At 37.1% G+C, this 12,830-nt stretch overlaps 1 protein-coding gene across 1 annotated transcript in view; it reads left to right on the top strand.

Moving 5' to 3' along the window:
* The first annotated feature begins 9,756 nt into the window (after nt 1–9,756).
* LOC106078601 (3-oxoacyl-[acyl-carrier-protein] reductase FabG-like) overlaps nt 9,757–12,830 on the top strand; it is a 41,213-nt gene continuing 38,139 nt past the window's right edge. Inside the window, exon 1 of the mRNA XM_056032630.1 lies at nt 9,757–9,965. Coding sequence (XP_055888605.1) covers nt 9,914–9,965 — 52 coding nt within the window. The 5' untranslated portion in view covers nt 9,757–9,913. The remainder of the gene's footprint in view (nt 9,966–12,830) is intronic.

Genomic DNA, 12,830 nt, shown 5'->3' on the forward strand with positions numbered 1-12,830 from the left:
CTTCACTGATGATAAAATGGGACACTACACATTTAAAACCATCAAGCTGGGAATTATTTCAATAAGGCTAGAGTCGCCTAGAGTACGAAGGTCTCACAGACTCTAATACCTCTAATACATCGTAGGTGTAAGAGAAACAATCATTGTGTCTGTGTGCGTGGACATCATCAGGTCTATGTCATAGTGCATGAACATAGACGGTCGTTGTCTTATGGACATCATCAGGTCTATGTCATAGTGCATGAACATCGGCGGTCGTTGTCTTATGGACATCATCAGGTCTATGTCATAGTGCATGAACATCGGCGGTCGTTGTCTTATGGACATCATCAGGTCTATGTCATAGTGCATGAACATAGACGGTCGTTGTCTTATGGACATCATCAGGTCTATGTCATAGTGCATGAACATCGGCGGTCGTTGTCTTATGGACATCATCAGGTCTATGTCATAGTGCATGAACATCGGCGGTCGTTGTCTTATGGACATCATCAGGTCTATGTCATAGTGCATGAACATAGACGGTCGTTGTCTTATGGACATCATCAGGTCTATGTCATAGTGCATGAACATAGACGGTCGTTGTCTTATGGACATCATCAGGTCTATGTCATAGTGCATGAACATAGACGGTCGTTGTCTTATGGACATCATCAGGTCTATGTCATAGTGCATGAACATCGGCGGTCGTTGTCTTATGGACATCATCAGGTCTATGTCATAGTGCATGAACATCGGCGGTCGTTGTCTTATGGACATCATCAGGTCTATGTCATAGTGCATGAACATCGGCGGTCGTTGTCTTATGGACATCATCAGGTCTATGTCATAGTACATGAACATCGGCGGTCGTTGTCTTATGGACATCATCGGATCTGTTCGTTTGTTCATGGGTATCACCAGGTCTATTTGTTGGTTCATTAACATCAGAGCCGGACTTAATCATTGCGGGACCCTATGCGAAACGGATTGCTCGGGGCCCAGTTTGGGTAGGGATACGAATAATAAGAGTGAAAGTTAAGAGTTTGTATTAGAAAATAAATTCGTCTTTTGCATTTTATTCATTCTTTACTACGTACAGAATTAGTTTACGAGCCTTGCGTGTAGCGAAGTCATACAGTATATCATAAAAATTCTGTTTCCTACATAGATCACGCTCAATAACAAGAATTACAAAATGTTTCAATCTATCTTTGAGAATTGTTTACCTCAAGTAATTCTTCATTAGTTGGAGGCGAGAGAAGCTTCTTTCACCTGATTACACAATTACGGGTATTGTATTATGCCGTTTTTCTTTTAACGCGCGTAGGATTGGCATTTCCATATTGAATGACACCCCGAAATGACAATTCGTCTATATTTCAGGAAATTTTTATGAATTTTCAAAAGATTTTAAATAATTTCCGGAGATTTCCAGGAGCTCCTGGTAAATGAGGGGGCCGCGGTAAATCTGATATAAGTTATAAATGGTTTATTTAATAATTTACACCTAGAATTAGCGCGGGGCCCACTGTGGTCGCATAGGTTGCAGTGGCCTAAGACATCACCAAGTGTTTATCTTTGTGCAAGGACATCGGCCGCAAAAAAAGACCATTAGAGTATCGGAGAGCGGAGCTCTCCATAAACCTTTTGACCGATAAGGATTGCTGTCAGCAGACAGTCGTGGAACGGAAGCTCTTCATTCCTAATCCTGTATGGAAATTCTTCACATCTGAGGTCATTACTAGTTTGGGTCCCACCATATTTCGCGGTGTCAACATTCGGGCACTCCCGGGTCTAAGCGGCCGATTTTTCATCCATCTCATCCCATTAAAAATTAAAATACTGGCCACGACGTGATAAATCAAGATAAACTACTTCAATGTAACGTTAATTTCGCAACAGATTTGAATGTAAATAAGTTGTCTTTAGGCACCAAACAAACTCTCCACACCAATGTTTGAAATAAGTATACTAAGCAGTGGCGTAGCCAGGGTAATTGATGCCCTGTGTGGCAGTTCCTCGTGATGCCCTCCAAAAAAAAAAGTTTTAAGACAGCGAAAAGTTTCTAATTTCTAAATAAAATTTTTTCCTTATTTAAGCATTGCTATTTCGCAAAGTATCGGTTTTACAAAAAAAAAAAAAGATAATACAAGTGAATCTCACGTGCTTTCTAATGCAAACTATTGATAATTTCATCGAAATCAGTTTTTTTCACTAATTGTTGAAATTGCCAAATGAGTGAGTCGTAAATTCGTCATCGTAGATTGTAAGTAGTTCTTTGTCAAAGTAAGTTTGGAAAAACCTCGCCACACTTAACACAATAGTAAAAAAAAAAAAGGGGAATCAAGATGTCAATATTCAGGGACTGAATTTTTTTTTTTATATAAAACTCTAAAGCTCAATAGATTCTTGTTTTGGAAGTTCGGAAACTGCGACAATTACCTGGAGCCCCCACAGACAAAATTCGTTTGTGTCTATGTCGCTTGGAGAACCATCGAGATTGATTTCCATCTCAGGATTCAATAAAGGCGACTAAAATTCATATTTATCATGACGTTGTTCATGTGGGGTTATTATTGCGGTCCAAGGAAGGTATTTCCAGCAGTAGCTCTTTCTTATGTGTTGATAGAAAATCTATCTTCATCTTTTTTCCCTGGCATTTATTTCTTGTGGCCAATATGTCTTTGAGACTCTGCATAACAATGTACCATAAAATTTTGGATCCAGATTTTTTTTTATGTGTAATATGGAAAATAATCGAGAAATATTGACTTTTTATACTTTCTGTATGATTTTTTTATCGTGAGCACTTATATGACAATAAATTCGTTTTTATTTTGTTGGGACATTTACGTATTCGGTCTCTCAGGAATGGATCGTACTTGGATAGTAATTTCACTCCAGGTTATTTATTTTATTTGGTACTGCGAATTCTTATTTAACTCGAGTGTAAAAGTGAGTTGCTTTCAGAGATTTAAACACATCTGGTAAAATTTGATTCAAGATGGCCTACAGCTTATATTTAATTTAAGAAAGAAGGACATAACTAATTACCAAAACAAATAATTTTTATTTAAGGAATTGCAATGTATAGCTTTACTGAGAAAGTTTGTCCTCAGTTTGATGCTCCCCCACCACTTGATGCCCCGTGCGGCCCGCACCACCAGCACATTGCTAGCTACGCCACTGATACTAATACAATAGCCTCGAGACATAAAACTAAAACATCACGCTAGCCTCAAAGTCGATATAAAGATGAATATAAATAACTTTGTGTTATCACAAAAGCAAAGCCTCATCAGCATTGGTAATATAAGCTACACTAGGCCATGTAGTCATACATTTTACTCATAGACATAAATAAATATAGACTGGCCGATTAAAGAGTTTTATGAAACGAAAATTTGTGACTTGCAATTTTGTGTACTTTATTATACAGTATTTATGAGCAGTATAAAAGTTAAGGATTCATATCTATTTCAGTCATAACCTATATAAGTATTACAATATGTTCACTAGTGTTTTGTTTAATCTCTAAGACTGAAGATCATGCAATTTTTCATAATTCGGAAATCCGAATACAATAGATATATATATGTTTTCAAGCTACACGAAGTTACTTCCTTCGGCCAGTCTATATTTATTGATGTCTATGATTTTACTTCAGTAAATCTATAGCCTTTAAGACAAAGGTTTTGGTATGCATTAAAATCATTATTCAAACTTGGTAGCAATCTTCACCAAGGGCTATAAAGTAACATATGGTGCCACGTTTAGCAAATGTCGTTAAAATCTTAACCAAACATATACGTGTAACAACTGAAGAATGGCAATAAATAGGAGGGGATTGAACTGAACTAACAGACGTGCTTAACACAATATATCATGACGGATCCCGCATGTCTTGGCCTGTCTGTGTGTGAATTATGTTTCTAGGTTATTACCTGATTGGTGTAACCTTTGCAGGGCCGGTCCTAGCATTTGCGGGGCCCTATGCGAAACTGATTGCGCGGGGCCTAGTCTGGGTGGGAATAAGGATAATAAGTGGAAATTTAAGATTTTGTATTAGAAAAAAAAATCGACTTTGAATTGTATTCATTCTTTACTAAGTACTAAATTGTGATCAAATTAACTTTACTCTACGAACCTTGCAACCTATGGCATATTTATATGTCAGTGACCATAAAAGTAAATAAAGTATTGGAACTTCCGATTAAGGTGAACATTCGCCCGGTTATTACAGCCTATTACATGAAAGGTGACAATGCCTTTTTATTTTAACGCGCGTAGGATTGGCGTTTTCCGCAATGAATTACATCCACAAATGACAATTTTGTCTATTTTTCTGGAGATTTTTATGAGTTTTCATGAGATTTTAAAAAATTCAGGAGATTTCCAGGAATTTTTCGTATATATTTTGCTATTTAATAATTACACCTAGAATTAGCGCGGGGCCTATGAAAGCGCGGGGCCCACTACGACTGCATAGGTTGCAGTGGCCTAAGACCGGCCCTGAACCTTTGTGGATAGAACCTCCATAGGGACGCCCTTGCTTACAAAAGAGGTATCAAAATCAGAAGTTATAGTATGCATAGTTTCAGTTCGTTATCCTGATACGTTTGTCTCGTAGAAGGCTTTACAAAAATCAAAACGTCTTTGAGTGTCCCCATATTTGAACACCTCTTGGAACTGTCTATGAGGACACACACTTAAAACATTGCAGTGTTTCCCAAACTGTGTTTCGCAAAGTCCTAACGTTCAGCGAGGTCTGAATTGTAGGGCACCACATGAAACTTATCTCTGTAAAAAAAAAAAAAAAAAGTGTTCCTCAAAAGACTCAGAATGTGCGAAGTGTTCCGATATGGAAAATGTTTGGGAAACATTGTTTGAGTTAAAGCAACAAACAATCTTTGGGCATAAAAACTCAGAACGAGGCCAGAGCCTGTCTCTTCTGTCCGAGATCAATACCTAGATTCTTTCAAAAAACTCAAAGTGTGTATCGTTTTGTCGTATGTCCGAGGAGAAAACTGTCATTACATCACTGATATTTTGAACAAAATAGTCAATTTCAGTACAGCCAGGGATTTTGAAACTTAACGGTTTTGAGCACAGTTCTATTCACCTTGTATTTTAAAGTACAAATATTTACAAATGACATAAGGCGTCGTTGTGCCCAGAGAAACTAATAATAATAAATAATAATAATATGTCTTGAGGAAATTATCTTACATCTTATGCATTGAGTCAGCATTACACATAACAAAACGTAACAACGATAGCTACAGAAGCAAACCTTCATACCAGATGAACAAACTAGATGTGGAATTTATTGGTTAGCATTCAATGATATAATTGCCAAGGAATACAAGAACTTCTTAAGTCTGTTCAGTGGTGTAGCTAGGGTGGAAGGAGGGGGAATGTCCACATTTGAGCACCCCCAAATGTGTGTCCAAATTTTTGTTTACATTAACTATTAAACCATTGTCATGTTATCTTTGCTATTCAGGTTGTTATGTAAATTAGTGACCATGTTGCATGTATTCCACACATTATCTCATGTCATGATGTCGAATGTCAAAATGAAGGGGCCGCCAAGCCTCCCGGACCCCGAATCTCTTGCTACGCGACTGTGTCTGTTTTTTTTTTATATTTTGGCACATCGGCATAATGTGATCAGTGGTATGTATTCTCTCTAATCGTCAACTAAGGATTTGTTTTTTTAATGGTTGAAATCTTTTCAGTTTTCTTAACAATGTTTTTCTCACATTGGTGTCCAAGTGCGGATTTTTGTTTCCAATGATCTTACTACTAGCAGCATTTAGGATTTTAGGTTTATTTTTAATCCCAAACATGACAGGGATGTTTAAAATACTGCAGATACGAGATTGACAAGAATTTTTTCGATAAATTTGTCTTACCAATCAGTTAATTAACTATAGGTAATTAATTATTTTGTTTGGTATCGAACAAGGAAAAGAAATCATACTTAAAAGATGTGGTGGTATATGTTGAATTAGTCCCCTTGAGGAGGCTTGAGCTCAGAGTAGTAGTAGTAAAACTGTTTAAAACTTATCTTAGTACGGTAACGGTAACACAAATTACACACACATCCTTTTTTTCCCCAATAGGCACTGGCGTAGCATCCATGGCGCGAAGGGGTTCAATGAACCCGGGCCCACGACCATTTAGGGGCCCACACCCGATGGTGCAACAGCCAAGGGGCCAGGGGCGGATTTATCCCTACGCAACATAAGCTCTAGCTTAAGGCCTCCAAGAAACATTTAGTAGTTACGGTACATACAATATTTGGACTTATATCTTAAATAGCTTAAGGCCTTTTCAACTCTACATACGACAGTGCATGGCGCCTAGGGGTTTCATATCGCCTAGTCCCATGACTAATGACCAACTGTGGCCTGCCCTTCACTGCAATTTGGTAAAAAAAAATGGTTAAAACATTGAAAAGTTTCCTTAAAATATCCTAAAAGTCATATCAAACTTTATATTAACTTCAAAACAGTAACCCATGTTTTCACCTAGAGTCAGTGTAAGGAACTGCTTACATCAGGTTTATTGTAATGTGACGGAGCGTTGGTGGTGACGTTTGGGTCCCATACTCCCGTTCTTTCTAGTGTTTTTCCCCTCTATGTGAATTAAACCTTTGACCTTTTTTAAGCTTTTTTTTACGTAATCATCGGTTGTTGTTTTTTTTTCATTTTTCTATTACCAGAAATCTAGATGTAGACTTAAAATTAGATATTAAAAAAAGAAAAAGAAACATCGTGTTCTGTTACTTCGGGAAACGTTCAAGATGTTGACTTTTTAGCTACTTATCGTGACTGAGTTTGGAAGGAGGCTTATAACAATTTTTTTTTAAGATTGAGCGATAATTACATTTATCATGGAATAATGTCTTTCACTTGAATGGCTGGTTTGTCGTCTGGTAAGTGCACTGGAAAATCGCTCGGATGGTCTCGATGGACAGCAACAATGTTGTTTGTTTTCCAACCGTATCGTAAAAAACAAAAAGATAGGCCTACTAATGACTTAACTTCATAAACAAGCTTGCCAAACATACAGACAACATGAACGACTGAGAACGGTGGATGCTGTAAACAAAGAGCCCATTGAAGAAGTTAACATTTACTGACTGAAAGTAACTCATTGCACAGTGAATGTTAGTTTTAACTTCAGCATTCCATATCCTTTCCTTTAGTTGTCATCGCGAAGAGTATCGTTTAGGTGAAACAACGACAATGTCATAGCGTAAATAAATTCTTAAGAAAACAAAAACACAAGCCCTTTACCTCGACCCACAGATTCAAAATAATAGACCTGTTCGGCAATGCAATTTTAGCACAAATACTAACGGAGGTCCAATCTTCTTGACCTTATAATAGTCGTTATCATCTCTTTCGAGTTTTTTTTTTTTTTTTTTCACATTTAATATTAAAAAAAATAATTTTTTTACAGTAGAATGTATATCCTTGTTTCAGTACTTCAGAGGATTGGTATTTCAAGCTCCATCTGTGCATGTTGCTGGTCACATAATTCGACCTAGATACTATTTCCAAAAAGTTCCGGTTTACAATAGTTTTGGGTGGTAAATACATATGGGATCACGTGACAGGCTAAGCCCTTTTGGTGAGTCTCATTTAAAGGGTGCCATGGTTTTCCTTGACCGGCTGTTCATTCCCCCTCCCCGCCCCCTTTCCCTTTAACATTTCCAGTATTCATTGTACACCAAAAATTGATGGCCCATTAATTATAAAGCTTTTTTTTTTTCATGGCTCGTCACGTTTCCTTAAGTCTAACTCAGTATTAGGTAACAACAGTCAATAAAGTTGAATGTAGGTCTACATGCTATATCACCATATCGACAAGCCTGTCAAAATTAGGTAAAAAAATCACTGCCACGCATGACTGCACACATCGCTGCTAATCAAGCAGACGAGAACTGACCAGGTTATTTGTTCACATTGTGCTCGTGTAAGGAGAAAAAAAATACTAAAAAAAAAATTTAATAAAAAATAAAAAGCTTGTATATAATACAAACTACGAGTTAATTGATACAATAACTTTTTGTTTTTTAAAAGTATTTTTTTAAACGTTTTTCTTGTTAATTTAATTGAGTTTGAAGGTATTAAACTCTAAAAAAATATGCTCTACACTGTATTTCTTTTGTGTGTTAAATGAAAGCTACCTACGAACAAACATATGTCAGTAGTTTGAAAGATAACACAGCTCTCCAAAATAAGATCTTATCTTATAAAATACAAACGTTACTTCAAAAAAGATTATTACGTCCTACGCGTCATACATCTAGTCATGCATGTTAACCAATGACTTAAATTCTGCCAAGTCACTGGTTTTCCTGGCTGGTTCAGGCAGCTCATTCCATGCTCTAATAGCACTAGGGAAGAATGAGCATTTGTACAAATTTGTCATAGCATATGGAGCGAAGAATGTGCTTTTATCTTTGTCTTTCTAAGTATTTTATTGGGTTTTGTTTTTTTGTATTTAAAGATTATCACAATTTAAAACTGACAAAGAAAAAAGAAAGTTGAACTGCTATAGGCCATAGGATAAACATTGTTGGCAAAATATCTAAAACTAGTCGACGCTAATCCTATTACTAGACTAGGTGTAAATTATTAAATTAAACCATTTTGTAAGTTATAACAGATTTTCCGCGGCCTCCTGATTTACCAGGTGCTCCTGGAAATCTCCTGACATTGCAAAACATACGAAAAGTCCTGGAAATCTCCGAAAATTATTAAAATCTTTTGAAAACTCATACAAATCACCTGAAATGTATGACTTCCTTGACACGCAAGGCGCGTAAAGTAATTCTGTACGTAGTAAAGAATGAATAAAATGCAAAGACGAATTTTCTAATACAAACTCTTAATTTTCATTTATCCGTATCCCTATCTAAACTGGGCCCCACGAGATCCGTTACCCATAGGAACCCACATTGGTTAAGTCCGGCTCTGATATTTAGTGACGGGTGAATATTACTTGTTCCACCCCCCTCTCTTTTTATTCGTGCTAAAGTTACGTGGGCTAACTCTAGTCCGACTTGCACAAAATAAAAAAGTGATCTTTTCATGACTTCTTCATGGTGTCAGGAATGCCATGAAGAGAATTATATATATATATATATATATATATATATATATATATATATGCCAATTATTTTGTTTAATAGTATACAGTCTAATTTGAATATTATCTTATAAATAACGGACGTTCCTTCAAAATGGAATATAATTACGTCCTACCTGTATCCATATGTTAATCTAGTCGTGCGAGTTAATCAAAGACTTAAACTCTGCCAAGTCTTTGGTTTTCCTGTCTGATTCAGGCAACCCGTTCTAAGTTCTAATCGCACCGGGGAAGAGGATAGCACTTATATGAATTTGACCTAACCCTAGAGAAATGTGCTGCTATTTGTGTGTTCGGATGAGGTCTTTTTAAGTATGCTATTAGGTTTTAGTTGTGTGTTGTTGTTTTTTAAAGTTGTAATCTAATCAAATAAAATATATCTTGATTATAATTAGCCAAACATTTTTGCTTTTTTTTTTTTTCAGTCTAGTCCCCTTCAGTGTCTGGTGACCCCATGGCGAGGACATTATGGCTACTTCATTTCAAACTGAAAAGCCCGCCCCGTACAGAAGGAAATAAAATGAGCATGAGTGGCGATTGGAATCAACGGAGTAGTCTCCCCTCGTTTCACGAGAAGCCTGCCACCGCTCGACCAGCCACGAGCCGTCACGTCTGCCGAGGCGGTGGCGGTGTTGTTGTTGTTTTTATGTAACCTCATTCTCTTGGCCTTACAGTTTGTATTCCTCCGGTTTTTTTTTTCTTCTTTGCTTTGTTTTTTTTCCCTCTCTCTCTCTCTCTCATTCCTCCATAACTCAGACAAGGCATGGCAGGAATAACACGCTACAGTCTGAGCGGCAAAGTCGCACTGATAACCGGTAAGTTATTTTATCATTAAGTGCATGAATGATAATATTATAAGAATATATAATCTAAGATTGGGTAGAGATCTGGGGATAAGATCTAGATTAGTTTAAGTTAAAATTATGCCGAGCTGTGAGACTGTGAATATAGAATTTACTTATCAGTTTAAAAAAGTGTAGACTGTAGACTCTAGATCTTGTAGTAATCTAGAGTAGCTTGTAGATTTAGTCTAGTTTATTATTTATTTTATTAGAAATCTAGATCTAGACTCTAGATCTGTATAAAAGCGTATAGAAAGTCTAGAATTTAATGAATACTTCGTTTTAAAAAAAAAAGGCTTCGCGTCTGCCTCAACTTGGATTGGGGTCCCCTTTGATGCCAGCTGTCCTGTAAACACAGCATCTTCCAACACACTCTGTTGTCCTGTCCATCGTTCTTGAAATTCTCCGCTGGTGTTTACGTTCGATAACTTCTGTGTGACTGGACACAGCAGACATTTTTGTAGTTCACACGGAGTGATCTCATCCTGTTTGTTGGCGCTGGCTGGACAGTTTGTAATCTAGGTAGATCTAGTATGGTTGTATAGCTCTTGGTAATAAACGTTCCGGACTAGATCTAGATCTATATATTTATTTAGACTCTCCAGGCTATCATTACTATCAAGTCTATATCCAGACTTGTTTATCTAGACAACAAATATCTCGATCAAGAACAACCTATAAACAACAGAGCCTAGTACGAGTATCTAGATTTTCTATTTTTATATAGATTATCAAGATATCTTTATATAGGCTGTCATGTTTTTCTATTTAGATAATCCGATTGTCTTGACTACATGTAGATCTATACTATTTACATCAATTTTCCTCTATAGAGAAAGGCTTTTCCTTTGATGGTGTCTACTTAGATAGCTTTTTCCATGATGGATTTCACTTGAGATCAAGCTATAAGCTTGAATTGAGATATTTTGTCTCTTGTTCGCACTCACAGGGTTAATACTACGCTCTTATGTCTCTCGTCTCGTTTAATGTGCGCTCTCTCTTCCTTTCTCTCTCTCTATCTCTCTCACTCACACACACATGCCTACAAGCATACCCAGAGTCATATTGACAAAGTCGACGTGCATTCGCACTTTACCGGGGGGGGGGGGGGAGTTTTTATTTCTAAATGTGCTGGATTGTAGCGAAGGTCACGTGATAGCTACACTTTTTTTCAAGCGTATTCTTTACGAAAAGAAAAAAAAAAGACAGAAAAGGAAACGTGGAAACAACAGCGTAGAACTGCCTGTCATAGACAATCCAATAAATCAATCTATCGATGACTTGTGGCTCTGAACGGTGCGTGCAGTGCAATCAAGCGTAGAAAATTTCACTCGAATGCCCCCCCCCCCCCCCCAAAAAAAAAAAAAAAAACAACAACAGTCGTAGTTCATAGCTTGGAAGTTTAAGCAGACAAGACATAGTGCATCCTTTGTTTGTTTGTTTGTAAAATGTTTTACATGTTTCGGATGTTCATTCACAGTTGAAGATAATTACTTCCTAGTCCAAACCTCCCGAAGGACGGCGGGGCGGGGGGTTCCTTTTTATGTCTTGCTATGTCCACTAGTTGTTCTAGACACTAAGTCTTGACTTTTCTATGGCTGCACTTTTTGTTCTAGACACTAAGTCTTGACTTTTCTATGGCTGCACTTTTTGTTCTAGACACTAAGTCTTGACTTTTCTATGGCTGCACTTTTTGTTCTAGACACTAAGTCTTGACTTTTCTATGGCTGCACATTTTGTTAACCCCCAAGCAAGAAGCTCATTTCATTTGTATGGTCACAAGCTTTATTTCCATTCGTTTGAACTTTTCACTTACTACTGTAGTCCAAACCTCCCGCAGGACGGGGGGGCGGGGGGTTCCTTTTTATGTCTTGCTATGTCCACTAGTTGTTCTAGACACTAAGTCTTGACTTTTCTATGGCTGCACTTTTTGTTCTAGACACTAAGTCTTGACTTTTCTATGGCTGCACTTTTTGTTCACCCCCAAGCAAGAAGCTCATTTCATTTGTATGGTCACAAGCTTTATTTCCATTCGTTTGAACTTTTCACTTACTACTGTAGTGACCTAGCTTAGTTTAGAGATTATGTTAGGTTTGTATATAAATATATTGTGCATTGTTTTTAGCGATAGTAAAAGTAGTGACGTAGTCAGTCAGACGAATGACGTTGCCGAATAGGGGAACAAGATGGCTAGGGCTTAAAGAAGGAAGGAGAGAGATTAAAGACTGCTAAGTACACGACGGATAGAGAGACAAGATGAGCATCCCATTTGTAAATAAATACATCAGTTGAAGTCTTCAGAAGTCTTGATTACGAATATCAATGTTAATTGTAATTTGTAGTTTAGACTAGTTAAGAATTGTTAGATTTACACAACACACAAGATCCTAGCCAGGACACTATGTATATAATATAGAAAGTGTTAAAAACTACAAAACAAATATTTACAAAGAATGTGCATCTTGGGCATCTGACGTGCAAATGCCCCCCCCCCCCCAACCCTTTTTTGTTTTTCAAAAGTGACTCGAAAATTACGCGTCATTTCCTTCTACAGAGGTGGTAAATTGTCAGGTATCAAAACGCTTTGCATTTATTGTCACTCGGAATAAAGTCGATACTTTATTAGCAATGTTTTCAAAACATGATTTACAGTTGCTCGTGTTTATAATAATCTCATTTTTTTTTTTAAATTCTAGAGGTCAGTTTGAAGGTCGTACATTTTGGAAAATACAATCCTGTTTTGAAGTGTAGAAATGGGAGATAATAAATTAGTCATAAAGCATGTTCCATTGCACTGTAGTGTATTATGCGCTAGGTCAGACCATTAGATTGATGTGT

The sequence above is a fragment of the Biomphalaria glabrata genome, chromosome 6 (genome assembly GCF_947242115.1).
Source record: "Biomphalaria glabrata chromosome 6, xgBioGlab47.1, whole genome shotgun sequence".
NCBI classification, from domain to species: domain Eukaryota; kingdom Metazoa; phylum Mollusca; class Gastropoda; family Planorbidae; genus Biomphalaria; species Biomphalaria glabrata.